The sequence below is a fragment of the Anomalospiza imberbis genome, chromosome 6, assembly GCF_031753505.1.
Source record: "Anomalospiza imberbis isolate Cuckoo-Finch-1a 21T00152 chromosome 6, ASM3175350v1, whole genome shotgun sequence".
Lineage (NCBI taxonomy): Eukaryota > Metazoa > Chordata > Aves > Passeriformes > Viduidae > Anomalospiza > Anomalospiza imberbis.
In genome coordinates, this window is record NC_089686.1 from 14,190,953 (window position 1) to 14,215,901 (window position 24,949).

Consider the following 24,949-nt stretch of genomic DNA (forward strand, 5'->3'; position numbering starts at 1 on the left):
AGCTACGTTAGCAGCACTTCCTCAGAGCTCCGGACGATGGAAAGAACTGGCAGCTGAAGGAGACCTGAAATTCTCGCTCCTCAGTGCTGCAGAGACGTTCCCTCCATAGGGGCAGCAATGCCCCAGGACAGGCATGGGAGAGCATTTTGCTCAGCCTCAGTAACCCAGAAGTGGTGGAATGACATTGCTGTCCCACTTTTGGGTTAACACTGCAATACAGTAAAGGAAATAGCACAAGTTTCTTCTGTTAACACCTACCAAATACCTGTTCTGAAAGTACACTTACAATAAGCACACAAAATAACAGTTTAAAGACCTCTAAGACAAAAAAAAAAAAAAAAAAACAAAAAACAAAAAAAACAAACACCCAAACAAACAAACCAAAAACAAACCCCAAAATTTAGTAATGAAACATTACTTTGGCATTTTCCCACTTGGATTTCTAACACTCCAAGTCCTTTAAAATCACATACCTTACCTTGCTGTTTCATGAAAAAGTTTCAGCTGATACAAGTTTTCAACCAGTTTTCCAAGTAGTCCATAGCTATTTAAGATTTGTCTTAAGGGCATGATGATTTCAGTTGTTCATTCCCAACTTTGCAATAGCTCCATACCCCACAAGAAAACTTCAACACAGCGGTCCATTTATTTAATTCTTTAGTCATTGAAATTGAACAAGTAAATCAGTTGCAAGGAAAAATATTCAAATATAAATTTGCTGAAGTACATTCTCCTCACAGAGGACTAACCACGTGCCACAGACCTGTGTGCAAAAGAGAGCCTATGAACAATTTTTGGAGCATGGAAGCATACCCTAGGGCAGTGGACTAGTTTCAGAAGTTTCAACCCAAAAAGATAATAACAATGAAGTTAACTATGAAGTTAAGCTCTCGAAAACAGAAGCAGTAATTACAGTTGTCCTGTCATAGTTGCACATTGTTAACTCAAAGCCATTACAAAAGCTCTACCATGCTTTTCTGATCCATATGACTAACCACAGCAGGTAGAAACCAACATAGCTCTGCTGAGTCACTGGAATCTGTGAGAACCAATAAATCCCTAAATGTGGCTCCAAAAAAGCTACTGCATGTATTTGTCACAAAAGCATAGAAGAATAATGTCAGGATTGTTTAAATAAAGACACACAAATACAGAATAATAGAGAAATACAAAAAGTGTGAATGTCACAGAACGTCAGTTCAACTGTACAAGCATTTCTACCCAACTCTAATTTTTAAAAAGTCTACCATTCAGTACATACTTGAAAAGTTATAGCAGAACAATAGATTTATAAAGAGAGTTGTACCAGTTTTTAAGTAGAAAATACAAGTTATATCTTCCAGCTTGTATTAGTCTTAGCAAATTTCATACAGCCTTTGGTTTCAAACCAATACAATGCAATTAACATTACAGTGCTTACTTTAGTATTCATTTGGAGAGGACACTGTACAATTGAGGGAGAAAACGTGAAAACTGGGAGTACCAAAGTACTGTATTATAGAAAGTAAAGGCTGAAGCAAAAATACTCTTGAGTATATCCTGTACATCATGTAAATACACATTCAAAATAGTAAACAGGCCTTCCAAGCCTCTCAAACAGTTGCAGTACAGCATACATATTTATAGCATAGATAACATCATTTTTAGGAAATGTGTAGCCCATTAATTCTGTGCTTAAACATTTGCATTTCAGACAATACATTCATATATAAGCAGTTCATCTCGTGTATAATTTGGAGTTTGCTGGTTGCCATAGACAAGGACTGACCAATTAATGCTGAGCCTTGCTTTTAACTCCAATATTGCCACGATATAAGCAATGCTCAACTGTTGAAGAACCATCTTTCTAGCTACAAAGCTGACAACTTTCAGATTTATGTATAGCAAATCCAGCAGGAATTCTTTGCAGAAGTTTTACGTTAATTTTTTCATTAACTGGGTGGAGCAAGTAGTTACCTTCTATTTTAAAAAGAAGGCATGAAAATTATCACTAAGCACATACACAAAGAATTACTACTTATATCTGTAACATTCAGTCTCTATTTTTTTAGTTTTGAATACTATGACTTGGAAAAGAGACCAAGGTTTTTGAACATTGTATGGAGCAACTTACATGCTCATTTACAATGGAAAGTAAAATTAAGAATTTTTTCTGCTATTTATAAAATTGGCTTTTAATAACTTTGTGATATATGCAAAACCATGGTAGCAAAATGTTATATACTTGTTATAACATATAAATGTTACATAAAAATGTAGTAGCACGAAGTAGACGTTAATGTAAGAAATGAAGCTTAAGATGTTTGTAAGGAAGATCTCAGTGCTTCATACTAAGAATTCCTTCTGGCATTAAATCTTCCTCATATTTGGGTAAATCATGACTGACTTTCTTTCTTCAAAGCTTCTAGTCTTTGTAGTAATGCATTTCCAAACACCTCTCGATATGCAGGGCTGAGAGAGTCCAACAAGGAGTAGACAGTTTCATGATATGGAGTTTGCAGTCTATCATCAGTCTGATCAAAATCATAAGCTACTACCTGCAACAAAGAATTGGGTGGTTAAATATCTGTGGTGATGATCACCTTGGTACATGTAGCACGACATTTAACTTTGCCAGTCAGGGTAGTACAGAATAATGTTTTGTAAGAACAAAAAATACTGAATTTAAATCGCAGTCTCTGCTTTCTACTATGGAGCTTACTGGTTATACAGTATTTAAGACAATTTCAAATACCTTTTGTCCAAAACTCAGAATGTTAGTAAAATACATCCTTTGAAAAGAAGTCTCACATCTACATGTCTGTACAAAAATTAAAAATGGTGCAAAAAAATTGTATAGATGTTGTATTACTGATTCCTTTGGGTACCTGAGAAACCCAAAGATTGACATAACTGTAACAAATTACTGATTCTATCTTCACCATTTTGTGTCTTAAATAAATTCCTGTTTTTTTATTAACTTCCCTTCTTGCTTTGGTGGAAGTAACTAGCTAAAGTTCCCTCATCTAGAAGAAAACACGTAGATCAGGCTTTCATAGAAGTACAAGAGGGATATGTGTGGTTGTCAGTGAAGTATTTTTCTAGGCATCTTTTGAATATGGTCATTGTTCAAAACAAAGAAGTTTAAGAAATTACAAACAAATTAGAGTTTACCCTGAGTCCTGCTTCAGTGAGCTCCAGACAGTATCTGTTCCTTTCCCTGGTTTCCACATTGATATATGCCACATCCTCTGCACAGGGAAGGGTTTTTGACACAAACATGTTACTGACAGCAAACAAAACATCATTTACAACAGCTTCGGCTTCTAGTCTCATATCTTTCACGTCTGTTCCTTCGAAGTCTCTATAATCAGAATCCTCTTCAAACCCTGTATTATTGGGCAACTCCATAGGATTGCAATCAGTCTCCATTCTGCATATAAAAACATTTATTTTAGACTTATTACATCACTGCATTCAATATATAACACCATATAACACAAGTCATATTTTAAACAAACATATTTAACATTGCCCAAAAAAAAAAAAAGGAAACTATGAGACCCAGTGACTTCCATAACTCATGAAATGACAGTCTAGAGAACTCAAACAGGAGATATTCAGAATGAGTGCTGAAGAAGATTACGTGAACATTTAGAAGATGTATCAGTATCACTGAGGCTAGTTTTTCTCAGGCAAGTTGACTTGCATTCTGTGGTATAGGACTCTCTTAAGATTCAGCAGTCATTAATTCTGCACTTTGCTGATCTAGAATGTAGGAGGAAGACAAGTCATGCCTGGAAAAAGCAAAATCAATAGCTGCAGAAAACAAAAACCTACTGTTGGTGCATTTAAAGAAGACTTAGAAAAGTCTATGAACTAAATGGGTTATCAGAGACCTTAGGAATTAAAGGCAGCTGTTTGTTACAGTCACTAAAGAATAAAGCTCCTGTTCATCTTTCACGCATAACTGCCGATACATTTCAGAGACACAGGCTGCTGGTCCTTGCGAGCAACTGGTACCAAAACGGACAGTCCCAGCGGGGTTATCACCGCGGCTCCGGCAGTGGCCCCGCGGGCACCAGTGTCGCCAGGAGGCCTCAGCGGACACCTGTGGAACCTGCCTGAGGCAGCAGGGAAAGCCCCTCGGGAGGGACGCTGCCCCGAGAGCTCTGGTAGCTGAGCACTGCTGCCGGGAGGAAAAGGGGGCTGCCAATCACCGATCCGCAGCATGCGGGACATTCACTCCACGGGATCCGACGCTTCCCACCGTCGACATACAAACAAATTCAAAAGAAGCTGAAGGCAATAGGGGAGCTGGATACCGAGATGCGCAGCCTCCCGCTCCCACGGACCGCACGCCCGCCGCGCCCCGGAGCGCACCCACCAGCGCCGGCAGGCGGCCGAGGCCCCGCCGCCCGACCCCGCACAGCTCCGGACGCGCCCGCCGCGCTGCGCTGCGCTGCCCCGCCCCGCTCGGCGGACAGCGCCCGCCCCCGCTGCTTCCCGGGCCGCTCCCCGGAGAGGCGGCCCCGGCGCCTCCGGCTGCACGACGCCTTCCGGCCGCGCCGCCCCCTCCCGCGGCCGCTTCCGCCCCCGCCTCCTCCGCTCGGCGACGCCACTTCCCGCACGTCACCGTGCCGGTGGTCGGCGGGGGGGCGCTGGGAGGAAGGGGACGAGCGGCTGCGATCGGCCTGGCCGCCCTCGCCGGCGGCGCAGAGCGGACGGGGAGGGGCTGCCCTCCCGCCGGACCCCGGCCCCTTCCCCGCGCAGCGCGGCTGCGGCAGCCCCTCCGCGCCCGAGAAGATGGCGGCGGTGTCCGAGTGAGGATGGAGCTGCCTGTCAGCGCCTCTTCGCCCTAGGGCGGGCAGTGCCGCCCCGCCGGGGCGTGAGGGGCGGCGGCGGTGCCGCCTGGCAGCGGGGAGCCCCCGCCGTAGCCCGCGCCGAGGGGCGAGCCTTGGCCTGGCGGCCCCCACTCAGCTCCTTCGCGCCTACGCTCTCCGCCCGCCGCCCGGCCCCGTCCCGCCGCCCGGCCCCGTCCCGCCGCCCGGCCCCGCGGCCCCCGGCGTGCAGCCGCCATGCCGTGGCCTTTCTCGGAGTCCATCAAGAAGAGAGCCTGCAGGTACCTGCTGCAGAGGTACCTGGGCCACTTCTTGCAGGAGAAGCTCAGCCTGGAACAGCTCAGCCTGGATCTCTACCAGGGCACCGGCTCCTTGACGCAGGTCCCTCTGGATAAGTGGGTAAGAGATGCTCGCGCTTCACCCCCTCGCTCCTGCGGCGTCTGAGGGACCAGCTGATTCTCTGCCCCCGGCTGCCACCCACTTTATTTTCAACATCCAGCCTCTTTATGTAAAAAGTTATAGCCATAATTAGCATTTATTCTAGGGAAATGTTGTCTGATATGCTAGCACTTAAAAAAAATCTTGGCGTTTATTACAGATGCATTTTTCTAGCCACACTTGGATTGCATAATTTTTAATTATGAGAAAGGAAACAAAAACTGAAAGAAGGCAGTAGCTGTTGATATTTCAGGGAGAATGAGCTAGTGTACCCAAACTTCTAGAAATCCCTGTAGTTAATGAGGAGTGTGTTTACTGACTACTAGAGATGGCGAAAACAAAGTAATCACTGTGGTGTCTATGCTTTGTCTTTTCTTGGAGGCATCTTGGTTCTTAATGATAGTGTTATGCTGAGCTTAGTCTGTGTAGTCCTCTAAAGATTGTCTCCTCGTCCTGTAGTGGTGATAGTACTTGTTGACAAAAAGAAAGCTGATTTTAGCTGGAGTTTGCTCAGCAGGTGGCCTGTCGCACTCCAGTCCTGGCATGTATGTTTTTTGAATATGTCTGTAGCTGTACACAAATATGTATATTTCCAGCCTGCTCTAGAGACACACCTTTGGATTACTGTGTTTGTAATATTTTGTAAAGGTTCTTGGTTTAATTGCCAGCGTTACTGAATGCTGCCTGTGAGTCGAGTGTCTGTCGTGAGGACACTTAAGCACTGCAGTGAATCAGCCACTGACTCCCAGCGTAGCGTAGATGATGAGCTAGGTCCTTTGCTTTAATGTTTTCCAAACCAGATTTTTGCTACAGTATGCACTGATATTAGGCCATGCAGGGTACATTTTAAAATACTTGTGAATATATGATGTTTTCAGGTCATTATTTTTAATGTTGTTAGTGTGAAAATATGTTTGAAAGTGGTAGGGGACAGACGCTTGCAGAAATGCTCAATGTTACCAGTGTTTGAGTGTGGGCTTTTTTTGTTGTTTGCGTGTTTGTTCCTTCTTTTCTTTTCTGGCTGTGTCTGCGGCTTGTTTTCTGTGGCAGGCTTGCAGTGAGGCTGCCTCGCTTTAATTGAATTGTTATGCCCTCTAGTGGGTATCGTGCACTCTTTGCGAGTCAAAGCGATACTTAAAATGTAAAATACTTAGTAACAAAGCAGTTACGGGCCAGTACTAAATGAAGTGTGCATAACGTGTACGCAGTGATCAAATGAATTTGCTGTAATGCTTAGGTGATCTTCCCCATTTGTGGATCAGCATTTTTCTGTTCCACTTGTAAACAATTTCATGCTTGAGGTCTCTGCACGTGACTCTCACGTATGACAGATTGCAAAAGGAGATGTCACGGAAGTGCTGCAGCTCTTTTTTTTCCCCTAGTCATTGTAACCTTGTTCTCAGTGAATCACCAGGATGACTGTATTTTTACATGGCATCCATTTTTGCAGACACTTGTGTTCATCTCAGCACTGTAGATATTTTAGCCAACATTGTATGTGTTTGTAGATTGTAGAGATAGGTAAGAATTCCTGGGGCTATTAATGTAAAGCCTATGGCTTTTGGGCCGTGGGCTGTTCAGAAGAATCAAAATGTAATGCATGATGTTTGTGGTTGAATTTTAATATACATTAAATAGTACTTTTGTGGACTGTTGGTCAATAGTGTGGAAACAAGTCCTGATGTGAAAGCTGTGCTTCAGTTCTAAAATTTCACTTGGAATGCTCTATTTGCTTCCTTCTAGGAACAGCTGGCCTATTTGTGAAGCAATTTAGCTCGAGTGCTTGTTTTTTTGCTTTTAGATAGTAAATTTCTATTTTAAAATAATAAGCGTACTAAAATACACTTTTTATCGCCATGCACATGGGTAGCAAAAAGACATCTGAGTCAGACTTATTGAAAATACGGTAGCTAGCTTACTTCCTGCTATGGCAAATTATTTGTAAATTCATTCAAGTAATTTAAATGAACATGTGATATTTTAAAATACAGTTTTCATCACTAATATTTTTTACCTTCTCCTATGCTATTACTACTTGTGTAATTCTTAAATATAAGCTCAAATATGTTTGAGATTTTATATTATTTATTTTATAAAATTTTAATGTCACTGAATTTTAGTTGATTATTTGATTCCTGAATAATTTCCCAGTAGGACTGTTCAGGTTCTGTTTCTTTAAAGTTTGTCTTTTGCTGCTGCTTGAGTGGACTTTGGAACAGAAACTAGAAAAGCTGAACCTGCAAGGCAAGCAAAATTCTAAAAGCAAGGTTATTACAAGCATGAGGAGAGCAACAAGTTAATGCAATGGGAAAGTTGCACCTGGAGATATAAGAATAAAAATAAAGAAAATATGTTTACAGAAAGTTAAATTTTAAAAATTATTCTATATAATTGGAATATCATTTAAAATACAATAAAAGTGACAAACAACTTTTAAATCCTTATTTCTTTCAAAATTTACAATATTAAATTTAAGCATTTTCTTAGGTAAAATCAGTGGCCTTGTTCAAAACTCAGGAAGGTCAAAACCACACTTCCTCTTGCCAGTTGAAGATTAGTCCTGTTACTACAAACACAGTCTTTAGTAGGGTCTTGTTCACATTGGAAAGTTGCACTCTCTGGATTTGGTATGTGAATAAGATTGGGATTTGTTTCATTAAGGCAGCCTAACTACTTATTGTCTAAGAACTTAAGCTTTAACTGCATTTTAAAATCAAAGCACTGGCAGGAACTTGCTTCTTTATTAGCCTAAGTGTGAAGAATATGTTTAATGTGTATGGATGTAATGAAACCTATATAGAGCAATAGGGGAGTCTTCTGAGGATTGTGGAAAACTTGACAATCCTAAATTACTATGTTATAGCTGGTATGATACTTTGGGCAACTTGATGGTAGCAGTGTTTATAATGCTATTATAAATAAATTATTTCCAAATGGCAAGTATGTTACACAGCAAGAGAGGATTGTTTGGGTCCATTGTTCCACTGTCACTGAGAAATCAAAAACAAGCTTTACATTGAAATTACATACTATGAAATACTCCTATCATAGAAACTAGATCCTTTTTGTGCTTTTGCTGTCAGCCTGTTTTCAGTTTTCTTCAAGTACTGCCAAAGAAAGAACAGATTAAATTTGTTAGTATTCTCATATTTATAAGAGTAAGTTAGCAGTCATTTTTTTTTGTATAATGCAAAAGTACAGATTATACCGCCACCACAGAGCAATTCTGAAAACTAGGTAGTGTGAAATTGCAATGGAATTCATAGTTGAAAATGTCTATTTTTTTGTCTGAGTATAATTAATTTTCTAGTAGCGTCAAAGTGTTTTTATTCATTAGATGCAAAATTATGGATGTGATTTTAAAAAATTATGATTTTGAATTTTTATTTTATTGTTTTCTAGTGTCTTAATGAGATCCTGGAGTCTGCTGATGCACCTCTGGAAGTCACAGATGGATTTATCCAATCAATTTCCTTATCTGTCCCGTGGGGGTCGTTGCTGCAGGATAACTGTGCATTAGAAGTAAAAGGATTAGAGATGGTCTTCAGGCCAAGACCAAGGCTTGGTACGCTTATTTTTTGATTTTAGAAAAGGAGGTACTTTACAGTTTTTCAGAGTCAAAAGTCTGCCCTTGCTTTAGTCAATTCTTAGCCTTAAATTGTCATTTAGCTTCCATACATTAATGATTGAGAGTTAATAAAAAAAGAAACCATCAGGTGTTTGTCAGTTGGTTGTCAACTCAATTAGTTATTGCTCTGTTAAATAATTTAAAATACTTATAATATTCCTACTGTTCTGTGTCTTCCAAGCTGTTTCAGGCCTATAGAAATGGAAGTGTGTGAAGGAGTTTTTGCAGTTTTTGTGTGTTGTTTGTGCAGTTCTGTGAGGCAGTGTTAGTAGTTGGCTGTTGGGTGGCAGCAGGACAACATCATGGTGTAAGACTGGGGGGGTGTTATGGGAGGATCTGTCTTTGTCTACTTCAGGCTAAAAGATGCATCTTCCTGTATATTTAGAGAACAACAAATGCAATTTAATTGCTATTGCAGTGTGAAATAATGACTTTGAAGTACTTTAAATCCATACTAACTTTGATTATAATGCTGAGGGTTGTCTGAGTTCTTCTAGCTTGTCTGTATCCAAATGCTTGTTGCTGATCTAGTTTAGATTGTCCTGGTGATAAATTTTTACTGGTCATCGAACTTCCATAAATTCTGTGGAACACATGGTTAATTTGTAGTTGTGAAAATTTTTTGAATGTCTGAAGGATTTTAATTTGGTTTCCTTCTGGTAGTGTATAGGTGAAAGAAAACATTTTTTAAACATAAGAAGAAGAAGAAAAGAAAAATGCGTAAAACCTATTACTTAACTTTTGTGAGTTACCTTAAATGACTTACTTGCTTACACGTACTCTACATTTCATCTACAGTTGTTTAACTGGAATTAAGTTTTGAGCTATGTTACTTTCTGATGTAAGATTATTGCTTTGAAGGAATGGTAGTGTTAGGAAGAAACCTTTATTTCTTCACCTGCATCCAGTTAGTTCTCTTTGATGTACAGTGCATTATAGGAGACCAAATAGTGTAGAAAAAACCCCACAGTGCTGATTTTATCACACATCTATACCCACATGGAGGTTTCCAGACCTGAATGCTTAACTGGAATGTTTTGCCTGCTTAACACACTTGTGTTTGAGCTAGTTTTATTTTTGTCTGCCTATACTAGAGTGTGATAGTTGAATTTGATTAACTTTTCTAATCCATAGTTTTATAGTATTTGCTTACAATGGCCTTAGCATTAGCTGATAGGAATGCATTGTCAATTAAGTTAATCTGGCTGATGAAAAACTTGTTCAGCTTAATACCTGCTGTGCTCTTGGATTTTATTATGTTTTACTTACGATTTCAGGTCTGTGTTAGCCATTTAAAACATGTTTTAATGTGCTAAGATAGCATTTTAAACCTTGCTTAGTGTTTCTCCATGCAGAGTATGTTTCAAGAGGAATAAGAAACGTTGAAATAATTCTTAAAAATTGGACTTAATTCATTTTGCCAATTATGCCTGCAAAAACATACCAATATAGTAAAAGAACTCCAGAAATTATTTAATTTATTAAATTAGTTAGACCACTGCTGAAAATTGATTACGCTGTTGATTACCTGATTTCTTCTTGTTTATGCTGAATTTTCAAATACCAGAATCTTACCAGTGCAGTCTAAACAGATTACATTAATTTTAAAGTAGTAAATTCTATAATGAGAGATTATAACTAAATTTGTTTTTTAGTATAACTTCTTTCTAAACTGTTGAAATTCTTTTCTGGATATTCCCAATATATTGATATGTTTTGTCTTTATAGTTTCATAAAGTCCATATTTAATTTATTAAGACTTATTTTACTCCACAGCATCTGGTTCTGAGCCTATGTACTGGTCAAGTTTTATGACCAGTAGTATGCAGCTTGCAAAAGAGTGTCTTAGCCAAAAATTGACAGATGAACAAGGAGAAGGGTCCCAGCCTTTTGAAGGACTTGAGAAATTTGCAGAAACTATTGAAACAGGTATGAATCAATTATTGAGATTTGAATTAATGTCTGAGATTTAACTGGTTTTTCTTGTGTCTTAGTTTTACAAAATGGCATTTCAACTGCCATAATTTATATGACTAATTTTCACTTGTTAGCATTGATTGTAAAATCTAAAGAGGAATGTTGGACAAGTGATTTTGATTTTCAAGTGGGGAAAAAAGCCCCATTTACTTCCTAAGTATTTGTATACTTCCCTCAGTGGACAGAACGAACTCTCTTTCAGGGTAAGTTGGTGTTTGTTTTCACCTGAATAAATCCTGCTAAATGTGTGCCTGAGGGATTGATAACATGTCTTAGTTTTGGAGATGGCTGTGTAATTCATCAATTGCTAACAGTGGTACTGTTGAAGGAGAAATGGAAAATGTTTCTTCAGATGTATTTGTGCAAAGCTGACCTGTTATGTTGTATGAGTCTCCATAATCCCACCATGTTGATAGAAGTACTTGAGAAACTTTTTTGTTGGAGGTGGTTTTTCTAAGTGGATAAAATGAAGGGCTTATGACCGCATTATGTGGTGTAGAACTTCGTGCAGAAATGTCTGAGCTAAGGGAAATGTTTCAAGTCCCATCTGGAGATGGAATCGCTCAGTCCAGGCAGCTTGCTGCTGCAGCAATGCTTAATAGTTAAAGATATGGTGCACAATGAAGGTGTTACTTTCCTCGAGGATCATCCACACTGAGCTACAGGAAAACTTGGTTTGAGCTATCTCTTGTTCAAATGTCTGAGCCTTAGAGAGCGGTTGTATGCTATGGATATACGTATTGGTCACTTAATAAGAGTTTATATTGTCTGTTGAAGACTTGTTACCTTATTAAACTCAACTGATAATTTCCACTGCAATAAATATTGAGAGCTTAAAATGAAAAACCATTTAATATGGTTACAAAAGTAATCATTCAGTAATTTGACTTAATAGTCTGCGCTGTATTTTGTTGTTTTCTCCTCTAAGTTCTAAGAAGAGTGAAAGTTACCTTTTTGGATACTGTGTTACGAATAGAACATGTGCCAGAAAACTCTAAAAGTGGAACTGCACTTGAAATCAGAGTTGAAAGGTAAATTTTTTTTTTAATCTGTGGATTTTTTCCCTAAGGCACTTCTTGCCATTTCCTGTAAAATGCATTTTACTCATAGACACAAGTTCTTAGTGTATAGTTAGACACTTGCTCTCAAGCACCTCTTTTATAATGATAGTGAGCATTGTCTTCACTCAGATTCCACTTAACATGTTTATGCTAAAGTTATTTAACCATCAAATCAGAAGAGTTCTGGTCTTTCTCAATATACATTTTCATCAGCTCCTACAGTTAATGAATAACATTTCTCAGACATTCAACAGCCAGTGTATATTGTTGGCCAGTCAGGCCATGTGTACAATTAGAAAATGTAACTGACCCTTTTAAGTAAGACACTTTAAATCTTTTTTTAAAAAAAAAGGCGCAGTCCTGAAAAAAACCCCAAAATCCTGAAAGAATTTTGGTTCTGTGTGAACTTTCAAAAGAGCCCAGGTGAATCCTCAAAAGAGCCCATGTGAATCCTGTGATTACTTTGAACATGAATACTGTACATGTTCTTAATGTAGATTATTTTCAATTTATGGGAGAGTGTAATCATACTTTCCTGCAAAGTATTGAGATCAGTATCGAATAAAACTGATGCTTACCAAGAATTGTTAATGAAATATAGTTGGTTTTAAACATTTATAGGCTTCAGGTTGTTGTGTTCTCTGGGGTATGTTCACATTGGAAACATGTCTTGGTTTTCTGGTGGTGTCCCATAGAAAAGTTAAGATTTCCACCCATTCCCAGAGAGTGGTGGCTTTTCATTTCATGACAGTGGACAGCACTGTAAAAGTATGAAGAAAGAGACCATGTACAAACTTAAAGGTTAAAAGGCACAAGAGAAGTAACAATTTTCATGCACCCACTGTCTTCTTTTCCTTTCTTTTGCTTCCCAGAACTATGTACTGTGATGAAACGGCAGATGAGTGCTCTGGAATTAATGTACATCAGCCCACAGCTTTTGCTCATAAATTACTGCAGCTCTCAGGTGTCTCTTTCTTCTGGGATGAGTTTCCTGCATCAGCAAAGTCCTCCCCAGTGTGTTCAGCTACACAGCTGGTAAAAATAAATACATTATATAAGGATGTAAATTAATGAAAGAATATATTGTTATGCTACTAGATTAATTCTGAAGGATACAGGACTTGAACTTGTACTTAAATCTCTGTTTGTGAAGTTTTATAATCAATTCCTGTTGATTTTGAGGAGAGGCAAGGAAATGGACTTTAGGACTGAGTAGAAATTGGGACATACTGTACTGGAATCTGGTTGCAGCTTTAAGAACTAGAAGTTTAAGAACCTGCAGTTCACTATTTTGTGGAAACTTGCTCTTCTTTCAAAGGCCTAATGCTTTGCATTCTGTGTGCCTTGTTTTTTCACAGTTATCAGTACATGTTTTTAAAGCCTTTGTCAAATTTAGTTTGTAAAGTGATTGTTTGTGTGATAGGCATATTTGAAATGCTCGTGTTTTGCATTTTTTTCCTAAGAAGCAGGATACATTCTTATTCTTTTATCTGTAACTTTTTAAGGCAACTGAACCAAAGCTTTCACCTAGCTGGAATCCAAAAATCATTTATGAGCCACATCCACAATTAACAAGAAACTTGCCAGAAATTACTCCTTCTGACCCTGTACAGATCTGTAAGCTGATTGGTAGAATGGAGTTAAGCCTAACATTAAAACAAAATGAAGTACTTCCCGGAGCTAAGGTTAGTCATGCATTCCTGGTGTTTAACTAAATGAGTAGTTCTGTAGAATTTTTTTTTCTAGTATATATGAAAAAGTTGTAATATTCTCAGGGGAACAGAATTGCCATAGTTTTCATGTTGATTCTTTATGTTCTAACCTCATAAATAGGTGTAAAAAGACCTGTTTGTGGTAGTCAGATGAGTCAGGGCACACTGAACTCTGTTAAATGAGAATTCCTGTATGTTAGAGAGAGACTGAATTTAAATGTTCAAAAACCAAGTAAACATGGTAGTGAGTATATAAGTAAAGCTGTGTAATATATTCCCCTTCTCTCCAGTTAAGTTGGCTGTTGACCTGTTTTGTATAATATAGTGTATTTTATAGAAATAATAAAGTTTCTACTGCAGTAGACAAGGGTCTTTTTTATGTCCAGCAATTTCTAGTCAGACTTCAACTGTTCTTGTTTAGTCAGTTCAGAGTCCTTGAAAAGTAACATAACATTTCCTTGGTGTGTAATAGAGAAATGCTGCCAATTTCAAAAGTATTAATATACTAAACAAAAGACCTTTATAATTTTAAGGTCTATTTCAAAAGGTGCTTACTTGAATATGTCATAATTAATAAGTAAGACGAACTTAATTTTTTATTACTCTGGGAATTGTCAAAGAAAAAAAAATAGCAGATTAATGGAATGCTTGATTTTTTTTTTTTCTGTTATGAGATTGTGTATTTATTTTAAGCTGATAGTCAGTGACACACCTGCATTTGTCCTGCCAAGCTCCAGGTTGGAAGAAACACACAATTATGTTTCTAGTTGTTTTATGGAAGATGAAGATACTGATGTAATGACTGTATTCTTTCCACCATAAAAATCTATTATCCAAGTAACTGATTCAAGTAATGTAAAGGCAAATTCCTTGACTGTTCTTGACAGCTTTCTTTCATTTTCTTTTTAGTTGGATATAGATGGACAAATAGATTCTGTACATCTGTTTCTGTCACCAAGGCAGGTTCATCTTCTATTGGACATGGTAGCAGCTATTGCTGGACCAGGCAAGTATTACAAGAAACGAAAAAATAATTTTTGCAAGATAAAAATCTTTCCTCAACTGAAAAAAAACTGTGGTGGTACATTATTATGAGTTTTTATCTGATCTTAGTAAAATGCTTTGTAGCTGCTGTGAGTTAGAACCATGATTAATTTTTTGTCTTCAGTTGCAAATTGTACATCTAGCAATGAAAAAAAAAAAAACAACAAATAAGGCTTGACACATGACTGTATAATAATAGAAGAAATGAGGAAATTCTAGGTGGAGAAAGCCAGGAGCCCAAACAAATTCTGGTTGTTGCAGTTTCTGTTTCACAAAAGGAATTTTGCTTCTCTGTCCTATGTTTTAGTGACAGGCACAGAAAATATAGAACAGACTGTAATTGAGTTTGTTTGTCTGTATTTGTGGAAAACTAAAAGCAGTGTTTCAACTACCGCAGAAGTATGGGAGTGTTTTGGTTTGTTCCCCTCATCTATTTTATGTAACAACACTTGTTAGGGTAAATAATCTTTTTGAAAGATATGTCATATTGTGGGTGGGTGCTTAATATTCTTCTGATACTGATATTTTATTGGACATGTTCATTGTTTTTTGGGCAACTGGAGAAGTGTCACATACAGTTTCCTATGTGTGTCATCTTCAAACCTGAAACTTTAGTAATTCCTTAATAGTAAAACCTTTAAGAGGTTAGTCTCTCAGCCTTACTCTCTAAAGCTGACTGAGAAGAGAAATGTGTGCATATTATATGCTAACACACTGCATGTATAACCTTGAAATGTTTTCATCAGATGTGAAATTAATAAATGCTAGGAGAGAGTCATCTGTTCTTAGCACGTAAAGCCTTCAACAAAAAGTGCAAATACACACATCTGATATATAACAGACATGTATATAACTGCACATGAAAATATATACACCAATGATTCATTTTCAGTTGAATTTTTGAATTTTATTAGGGATACAGTTACGGAAATTACTGTAGGATTTCTGTCCTTTTTTTTGAATTCAGAGAGTCTGAGCAGGATAGAATTGTCAAATAAAGATAGGAAGAACCGGCCAATGCAACAGGAGGACGAGTATCGGATTCAGATGGAGTTGAAACGTTATTTAAGGAAGGAGTCTTTATCTGCAGGAGCATCCTCTGAACAAAGCTTCTATGAGACAGAGAGTGCCAGAACGCCTTCTAGTCGTGGCAAGTATAAAAGATGATGCAAAATAGCAAATAACCTGTTGTTCAGATGGTTTAAATTGATTGTTCATCTTTTAATCTTACCAATTTATGTATTAAAATAAGTTTGACCTGAAGTAATTGTATGCCATTAATTGTAATTTTCAGTAAAAAATTAACTAGTTTAGGTATTAGGCTAGAATTGATTCAGTATTTCCTTAAAACTGTTCAGTTTATGTTAATGTGAAACATGCTAAAAACACATACAGCATGTCATCTTTTCAAATGTATGGTTGAGGAAATTTCATCTAGAATAATAGTTGTATTTATCTGATTTTATGTGAATACTTTTTTGCTAATTATTTTTGATGTGAAATACTTTGATTTGTCAAAAGGAGAATGTATCAGTTTATAGAAGTTATACCAACTTGAATATGAAAATGAGATATTTAACTGTTCTAATATTCATGAGGTTTTTTTGTCTTTTGATTTTTATTTAAATCTCTCTCCATAGATACTACTATTCTTAATTCAAGGAAACTTGGGACTTCTGTAATGATGTATTTAGCTGGTTATTCTGTCTAGCAGTTAGATTTCTAGACTTAAGAATACATTTCTATTAGAAATAGAGTTTTTTAAAATTAGTAATTAACTCTTAATTATCTGTGGTTCTCTACTAGAGGAAGAAGTTTTCTTCTCAATGGCTGAAATGGACATGTCCCACAGCCTTTCCTCCCTTCCACCTCTTGGAGATCCTCCAACCATGGATCTAGACTTGTCTTTAACCAGTACATACACAACCACACCAGCAGGATCTCCACTGAGCACTACAGTGGTATAGTATTAACTGCATTTGGAATCTTTTAGAAATTAACACTTCTGGCTGAAACTGTTGCATAATTGCTGCATTCTCTACAATGTCAGGAACTGTTGCAAAATTCTAGAACAATTGAAATGTTTAGAGCTGATAGTATTCCTTTTCTGCTATGGAAATGGTATTGGAATTATTCTTATTTATTTGGCTAAGCTAGGAAATGTGTTTTCAAATGCCCTGAAGCTTATATAGAATGCTTCATGGTTTATTTTCTTTTTAATTACTGCATGTGTACCACCTGGTTTTCTTTTAAAATAGACTACACAGCCAATGTTGTATGAAATTGTAGTATTGAATTTTTTCTCAAACAATATAGAAACCATGCTGTTGTTATAACTATCTTTCCCAAATCCGTTGTGTACCTAATGATTTCGTTAATGAAAACCGTGGAGAGTAGTTGTAGAACTAGAAAATATATGCTTGTGAGGAGTGCAACTTTAGCCTTAGAAACCTGTGTTATTAAAAAGCATATCTCGAAATAAAGCATACCTGCATTGATAAGCTGAGCACTAATTCTCCATGAAATGGCATGCTGTTGATTGTTTATGCATCAAGGAGTTTTTGGTAATTAACTTTATTATTCATGTTTGATCTAATGTCTAACAACTCTTTGCAAATTTAAGGTCATATATATTTTTTGTTTTAGCTGCAACCAACTTGGGGTGATTTTCTTGATCGTAACAAACAAGAATTACAGCCTCCAAGAGGTTCCTCGCTAACAGCCAATATGGTTCACCAGACCTCCATAAGAAGGACATGTAAGTAACAACAGATAATTATGGAAATTAATTGTTATGCAGCAACTTGGTAAAAAGAAATGAAAATCAAAAGTAAGATGATTTTATAAATGTGTTATTGCTGAAAAATTACGTGAACTTAATTTTGTATTTCAGCTATTCCATCCAGATCTGTTTCTGTGGATGAATCCAGACCTGAGCTACTTTTTAGACTGGCAGTTGGAACTTTCTCAGTGTCTGTACTTCATATTGACCCTTTACCCCCACCTGAAAGTTCACTGAACCTTAACCCATTGACACCAATGGCTCGGGATTTCTTTGCCCGAATAGAAAAGATTGAGCCTGTTAAGTTTTCAACAGAAGATTTTCTGTCCTTCCGAGAAGTATTTGCAGAAGCTTGTTCTCATGATCACCTTAGGTATAACTTTGCTTATTAATAAATATAAGTAACAAAAATAGATTTTAAGTAAATTTGAATAAAGTAAGTTTATTTCCATAGGAATTGTGTCACTTAGTATTTGAATTGCATTAAACTTATTTATTAATTTCAAAATAGTCTTGAATTTTGACATCTGTTGTCCAAGACATCTTTTTTTTAAAAATTAAAACAGAAGAAGAAAGGACAACAAACATGAAAATCACCTAGCTTTTTAATATGTGAATTAAATTAGGTATAATTTTTATGATAGAAGCCTAGAGAGTCAAGAATAATTAAGTAAATTATTTCTTTAGAAATAGCTGTGTTCTACAGAGCTATTGTTATTCCAATATAGTGATTACTGCTTGAAGGAGCTTAGGGTTTTACTTAGTGCAAAATACGATATCAGTAGGGATAAAGCCTAAGTGAGAGCAAGATAGTAAAGTCAGGCAACAGTCTTTTTTTTGCAGAATTTTTTACCATCCCAGTACAGTGTATGAAGTAAAATATTTAAGGGTATACCTTTTCTTAACTTACGTATGCAATTTAGACTTTGTGAGATGTTTGACTTCTTCACTGTCTATCTAGGATGTTAGTTTTATATGAACTGCACCTCAGGTTATATGCCTAAAATGTTCTTTACAAATTTCTCTATGCTGACCATTGTTGATTATGTAACATGTCTTTGCTGCCACATCTTTTATAATTAGATATTTTCATATATTTGGAGAAATTATGGTGTTTTAATGATTTTAAAAGGATTGTAGTGATGCTTTTTTTGCCTACATAAGTCTCGACTTTTCACAATTGTTACAGATTTATGCTACTTTTAATAATACATAATTTTAATAATCCAGGTTTATAGGTACTGGTATCAAAGTGTCTTATGAGCAAAGACAAAGGACTGCCTCGCGAAGTTTTAGTACTGACTTATCCATTGGTGAGATGGAGTTCCTGGAATGCCTTTTTTCTACTGACTCTCATTCCACGCAGCCTCACTATACAGAGGTATGTTAAAAATCAAGGGAGTTACATAAAAAAGAAATGTTAATTGTATAACTGAGAAGGTAGATTTTAAAATGGTTGTAATTTGACTGTTTCTTAATGTTTTTTAGTTTTTTAAAATACGTTACAGTTTTAAGATAAAATTTATTTAATTTAATAAATAATTAATTTATTTATTTAATTTTTAATTTTAATTATTTTTTTTTTTAATTTTTAATTCTGAGCTCAAATAGTGAACTTAACTTGTGTCATACCTGACAGGAACAGCACCAAGTAGCCAGACTTCATTATTTACTTCTTTTGAATATGCTTAACATGGTTTGGGCATTAGAGTACATGTTTTTCAAAAGCTAAGCAATGGAGTTGAGCAATGCAGAAGTTTCTTGTGTTGTGATTATTCTTCCAGCTCTTTTAATGGTCAGAGACATCCAGTAAGGTAGCTGAATGTGTGGATTGAGTAAACAGTTGAGTTGGGGTTCTGTTCACTGACTTCAGTGTGGGGTTGCCTGTCTGTTCTAGGTAAAATGTAATAAATATATTTTCCTGTGGCAACTCCTTCCCATTTATTAAACATTTTGAACTTTTTTTTTTCCCCTGAAGCTGCTGACATTTCATTCTGAAGAAAGAAATGATTCTCATTCTATGCCATGCCTTCAGCTGCATTATAAGCATTTAGATAATAGAGGACCTCAGGTAAGGTGGGAGATTAAAATGACTAAGGGTCTGTACAATAACCTTTGTCTAATTTGGTTCATTTGAACAGAAAATTGACTGTAAAACAGAGAGTTCTTAATTCCTACTTATTATAATTTGCCTTACTGTGTTGTGTTGAAGATTTTAGTGCTTTTTCTCTTTCTTTTCAGGGTAGTCAAGGAAGACTCAGTTCTGTTCCACAGAAAGCAGAGTTACAAGTAAAGTTAAGTCCAGTGTTTTGTGAGCTGGATATTAGTATTGTAGATAGATTAAATTCCTTACTTCAACCCCAGAAGCTAACTACAGTGGAGATGATGGCATCTCACATGTATGCTTCTTACAATAAACACTTAAGTCTGGTAAGTTTAAAGTGAAATTGATTAATAAACTTGCTGGGTTTTTTTTTGCGGGAAGAAGTCAGGGTGATAGTAAGCTTAAGACTGCTAGTTCTGATTGATTTGTGGTGGCTGAGGTGATTTTTTTCACTGTGAGAGGTTTTTTCATTTGGTTGGTTGACTGGGGTTTGTTTGGTTTTTTCCAACTTCTGACAGTCTTATTTTGCGTTCAGTGATTGTGTGCTTGAAAACAGACCAAAAGACAGTGGTAGATGCTTCACAAACTGCTTATGTTCTCAGCTTCTTGAAGCAAGGAGAACTGGGCAAAATGAGTAATCTTGACTGACTTCTCATCCCTAATCTGTCCCATCATGCTCTCCAGCAGCTGATATAAAGTGTTCCTAACAATTCCACTTCTATGTTGAAATCTTTAGTTGTCACAATCAGCCCAGTTGTGTTTCTGCTGTGTATTACCTGCTTTTGGGGTAGGTAACAGGGAGAATGGGTGGCATATGCATTGCATTCTAGTGATCTGGGACCAACAGGAAGAAATTGAAGCTTATTTGCCTTGTTTTGGGTTGTCACAGCAGCATTAAAGACTTTTCTTAAAATACTTGAGAAATTATTAATGCAATTAACTGATTTTCTGCATAGCAACAAAATATTCATGTAATTTTATTGCTGCATTTACTGATCATGGAAAAATCAGCTTTCAAAACTATTTAAGAGACTCCGCATATAAAAAAATAGTAAGACATCAGTCATTTCTGTGAATATAATTGTCTTGCAAGTTTGATTCCTTTCAATGATCAGCAAAAAGGGCAGGGTATGAAGGATGTGAAAGTGACGGGAGCTGACACTGTGACTTCCTGAAAGGGACAAATACACGTTGATAGTAATTCCTACTTTTTCAACAAAAGTAGTTTTTAAGCAAGTGTCTGAGACATGCTGTGTCCTAACTGCAGCTGAGTATTGTTTGGTACTCTTATCTAATTTAAGAGGAAAAAAATTGAAAAAATAGCAATAATTTTTCTTAAAGATTGCTAATCTCCGCAAAAACTTGACTTCTAAGTAGACTCTTTATGACACCAATAATAGAAAAATATCCTAAGAACAGTTGCAATTGATCTTGATGTGTTTTTTTTCTGTGATATACAAATAATATTTTTCCTTTTCACATATTACATCATCAAAAGCTTCCCCATAGTCACTTTTAATGCTATTTTCTCTAATTCATTTTTTTTAATTCACTCTGGTTTGTGTTTTGTTTTTTGTTGCTTAATTCTTTTAGCATAAAGCATTTGCTGAAGTGTTTCTGGATGATTCACATACTCCACCAAACTGTAGAGTTTCAGTTCAAGTCACTGCCCCAGCATTAAAACTCTCTGTTCGCTTCCCAATACCTGATCTACGGTCAGATCAGGAAAGAGGACCATGGTTTAAGAAATCACTTCAGAAGGAGATTCTTCATCTTGAATTTACAGATATGGAATTTAAAACTGAATTTATAGGAGGGTCGACTCCAGAGCAAGTTAAATTAGAGCTTACCTTTAAAGAGCTAACTGGTAAGAATATTAATATTATATTCAGAGGTCCTTTTTTATTTTTCTATGTACTGTGTAGTTGAGAGAATGGTCCTCTCATACGGAATAACCCAGGGAGTAACTTTCTACCTGAATTTTGGAGTAGATATGAGCTCTCTACTGTAGTTTTGTGTTCTGTACAAAATGCCAACCTGAGTCCAAACAATACTACTAGGAGGAGAGGCTGTGTGTCCAGTTCTGGGCTCCTCAGTATAAGAAAGACAAGGAGCTACAGATGGTCCAGTGGAGACCACAAAGCTAATGAGGGATCTGGAGCATCTTTTATACGATGAGAGGCTGCAGGAGCTGGGCCTGATTAGTTTGGAGAAGTCTGAGAGGGGAATCTTAGAAGTATGTGAATATCTCAAAGATAGGTGCCAAGAGGATGGTACCAGACTCTCTTCAGTGGTGCCCAGAGACAGGACAAGGAGCAATGGCCATAAACTGAAACACAAGAAGTTTCACATTAACATGAGGAAGAACTTCTATACATTGAGGGTGGCTGAGCACTAGAACAAGTGCCCAGGGGGTTTGTGGAGTCTCCCTGTCTGGAGGCATTCAGAAACCACCTTGGATGTGCTCCTGTGTAACCTGCTCTAGTTGACCCTGCCTTGGCAGAGGGATTTGGCTAGATAATATCCAGAGCTCCTTTTCAACCCTAAAAGTGCTGTGATGCCAAGATTGAGTCTCTAAATGACTATCATTGAAAAACTTTAATAATTTCATGCTCGAATATCTTTCAAAGTAATAATTTAATGAGGCTGATTTATATTTGCAAACTTCTCTGCTGTCTTGTTTTGTGTATTTAATCAAGGCTGTGACAAAATATAGTAATGCTATAAATGTAAATGCAGATATCTATGCATTAGAATAATCTGATTTTCTAACTACTGCTAGCTAGAAAATAATGTGAAATAATTTTTGTTTCTAAAAGTTAATAATTACTTTTTTGGAAGAAGAGATGACAAAATTTGCCTAAGTAGCTTAGTAAGTAGCATTGGGTTGGAGTCTTGTTAGACTCCAACCTGAAGAGTGGCTAACCTGAAGTTAGCAGTTGTCATTCATCTGTTAATTTTTAAAAAAATCTCTTTCTATTCAGGTTCATTTGAAGAAGATAATGCAGAAACACCAGTAAAATTTTTTCAGGTATCAGGTGGCACAGATGGAGATATAACATCATCATCAGACAATTTTGACTGGCCTCGGTAAAATAAATTTTCATGTTTTTAATGTGGATTGATTAAATTTTTATGAAGCACTGTTGTTTTCTAATTTTAATCCAGAATGCCTGTGTGGTAAATGATTGAAAATAATTTGCAAAGAAAGAGCATGTAACTATTTAAAAGACTCCAAAAATTTATAAAAAATACCCTGGAACTTCTACTTTTATAATAATGCAATATAGTTTTAAATGTATAATGATTTCTACATGGACTTGAGTAAATTTCAGTGAAAGTTAGGTAAATGATTAGAGACTTGAAAATTTTTCCCATTTTTTTACTTTACCTTTTCTCCTGCATTCATGACTGAATACTGAACCACCCATCCTGGCTGAATTTTACCTCAAAATAATATAAGCTGTAAGAATAATTATTTTGTAACTGAATTATTGAAACTTATATCACGTGCAAGGCAATACAGTACTTCAGACTTAATGCAGAGAAGGACTTGGCAGCTGAAGCATGTAATAAGATGTTTAAAAGAGGCAATTTTAGATTTGCTACAGAATTTACTGTGTACAGTTTTACCACAAAATTCAGTGGCTTTCTGACAGCATATTTATATGGACATTTTTTTTTATAATGCACAAATAAAATTTTCTATAACGGTGTTTACATGTAAGAAGCTACATCATGCAGCAGAGCATTTTTAATAGCTGTTAATGGTCTAGTGAAACAAGCTTTATTTTGGGAGAGTGCTAGGTTTTTCTTAGGTCACCTATATGATCACCTGATAGGGTTGAAAAAAGCAGACACTTAACATTTTCTTTCACATGATGGTACCACGTCCTTTTTCTTAGTAGTATTGCTTTGGGTAATAAAATATGTTATTATCTAATAAAAAAGTCCCTGGACGTTGGAGCTATGTAGTCTATGTGTATTTAATGGCAAGCCAGTAGAACTAGTAGACATATGACAGAGCATAAATATAAACGTTTTAAGCATCTCTAATGGCTTATTCTGCATAACTTCTCCAATGTTAGGATTGTATTGAAAATAAACCCTCTGGCTGTGCACTCTATTCTGGAAAGGATAGCAGCTGAGGAGGAAGAAGGTGATAATAACTTCCAAGAGGAAGAAGAAGGAGGGTCTCATTCTTTGAAGGATGTCTGTGATATTAGAAGACCAGAGCCTTCTCCATTTTCTTCTCGTAGGGTCATGTTTGAAAATGAAGAGGTATTATAAAATGTTGTTACTGCTTTGTGCTTATGATAGAAAAAATGAATATTGTCTCACTACTTCACATGCAACTTCTGGCTTCCACTTGTGGTTTTGTTTTGGGGTTTTTTTTTTTTTTTTGGTTGTGGGTTTTTTTTAACTTGAGATTTTTTTTCTTTTTTCTTTCAGATGGTGATGCCAGGAGATGTAGTTGAAATGACTGAGTTTCAGGATAAAACAATTAACAATTCTCATTATGTACTGGAACTCATGTTACCAAACATTCACTTAACACTACCAAACAAAAGCTTTTATGAAAAACTTTACAACAGGCAAGTATAATTGTTTTGCTTGGTTATCATGACCTGTACTCTCAGTTCTGTGTCACTTTTGATAAAAGCAATTGTCTAAGCAGGTATAGCAGGAACTTACTTGTATAGTTTATTTAAAACCACAAAGTGCTTTATAAATATTTTTTCAAGTTAATATGACACCATTGTGTCATGCATCTGATTGGTGCCATGGCAGCTGACTGCTAAAAAGTGTTTGGCAGATTTTGTGAACAAAGGGTGAAGCTAAATAGTCTTTGGCTCTCAGTGACCGCTTTGTTCAAATCTCTGTGCAATGTTTCATTTTGCTCTAGGCTTTCTGATTTCTTCTTTAAACAGATTATTATACTTCAGAAAGTTGCGCTCAATTTTATTCTTTCCGTCAGAAAATCTAGAGCTTGCAAGGCAGTCAGAAAAAAACCTCTAATTGTGAGTTTTGTAAGGCTCACAAGAGTTTATGAAAATGTAGAGAAAGTGAGCCCATTTTATGGATGGGTGTTCACCATTTATATCTGTTTCCTGTCTGAAAAACAACAAAATACTACTAGATTGTTACTCTGCTATGCAAACATGCAAGAGAGATGCTGATCTATTTTAGTCTCTGATAGGTATTACTTTACATAGAGTATTTTCACTTCCAAAATGACAAAGCAGAACCTTCCATTGAGTATTCTGTTGGAATACTTCTAAACTGAATGTCACATATGTCTTTACCCTGACAGACACATTCACTTGAAATCAAAAGAATGAATGTTTCCTGCAACTTAGTTGAAAATTGATGTGATCAAAAT

General features: G+C 36.6%; 2 protein-coding genes across 5 annotated transcripts in view; one reads left to right on the plus strand and one right to left on the minus strand.

Annotated features, from left to right (window-relative positions):
• Positions 1 to 640: 640 nt before the first annotated feature.
• On the minus strand, positions 641 to 5,248 carry GSKIP (GSK3B interacting protein). Of its 2 annotated transcripts, none has more exons than XM_068192486.1 (3): positions 5,106 to 5,248; positions 3,154 to 3,412; positions 641 to 2,537 (listed from the first exon to the last, which is right to left on the minus strand). In XM_068192486.1, exons 2-3 carry the CDS (start codon positions 3,409 to 3,411, stop codon positions 2,376 to 2,378), a joined length of 420 nt encoding a protein of 139 aa, XP_068048587.1. In that variant the 5' UTR covers position 3,412; positions 5,106 to 5,248; the 3' UTR covers positions 641 to 2,375. The 2 variants fall into 2 exon arrangements, with proteins under 2 accessions (XP_068048587.1, XP_068048586.1); XM_068192485.1 differs by lacking the exon at positions 5,106 to 5,248 and adding an exon at positions 4,367 to 4,442.
• ATG2B (autophagy related 2B) overlaps positions 4,579 to 24,949 on the plus strand; it is a 46,126-nt gene continuing 25,755 nt past the window's right edge. For 2 of the 3 annotated variants that reach the window (XM_068192482.1, XM_068192483.1), the window contains exons 1-18: positions 4,580 to 5,219; positions 8,661 to 8,823; positions 10,663 to 10,815; positions 11,792 to 11,894; positions 12,797 to 12,959; positions 13,430 to 13,609; positions 14,546 to 14,646; positions 15,652 to 15,830; positions 16,487 to 16,641; positions 17,327 to 17,438; positions 17,574 to 17,835; positions 18,693 to 18,843; positions 19,441 to 19,533; positions 19,704 to 19,892; positions 21,160 to 21,433; positions 22,551 to 22,656; positions 23,655 to 23,847; positions 24,019 to 24,161. In XM_068192482.1, the coding sequence (XP_068048583.1) occupies positions 5,058 to 5,219; positions 8,661 to 8,823; positions 10,663 to 10,815; positions 11,792 to 11,894; positions 12,797 to 12,959; positions 13,430 to 13,609; positions 14,546 to 14,646; positions 15,652 to 15,830; positions 16,487 to 16,641; positions 17,327 to 17,438; positions 17,574 to 17,835; positions 18,693 to 18,843; positions 19,441 to 19,533; positions 19,704 to 19,892; positions 21,160 to 21,433; positions 22,551 to 22,656; positions 23,655 to 23,847; positions 24,019 to 24,161 (2,882 nt within the window). In that variant the 5' untranslated portion in view covers positions 4,580 to 5,057. Of the gene's footprint in view, positions 5,220 to 8,660; positions 8,824 to 10,662; positions 10,816 to 11,791; positions 11,895 to 12,796; positions 12,960 to 13,429; positions 13,610 to 14,545; positions 14,647 to 15,651; positions 15,831 to 16,486; positions 16,642 to 17,326; positions 17,439 to 17,573; positions 17,836 to 18,692; positions 18,844 to 19,440; positions 19,534 to 19,703; positions 19,893 to 21,159; positions 21,434 to 22,550; positions 22,657 to 23,654; positions 23,848 to 24,018; positions 24,162 to 24,949 lie in introns of all 3 variants that reach the window. The other variant, XM_068192484.1, reaches the window with a different exon arrangement.

Excerpts from the sequence above, each read along its gene's own strand:
- GSKIP (XM_068192486.1), bottom strand. The coding sequence starts at position 3,411 with ATGGAGACTGATTGCAATCCTATGGAGTTGCCCAATAATACAGGGTTT. Across the intron at positions 2,538-3,153 it reads TCACTGAAGCAGGACTCAGG|GTAGTAGCTTATGATTTTGA; the intron begins GTAAACTCTAAT and ends TCTTTGTTGCAG.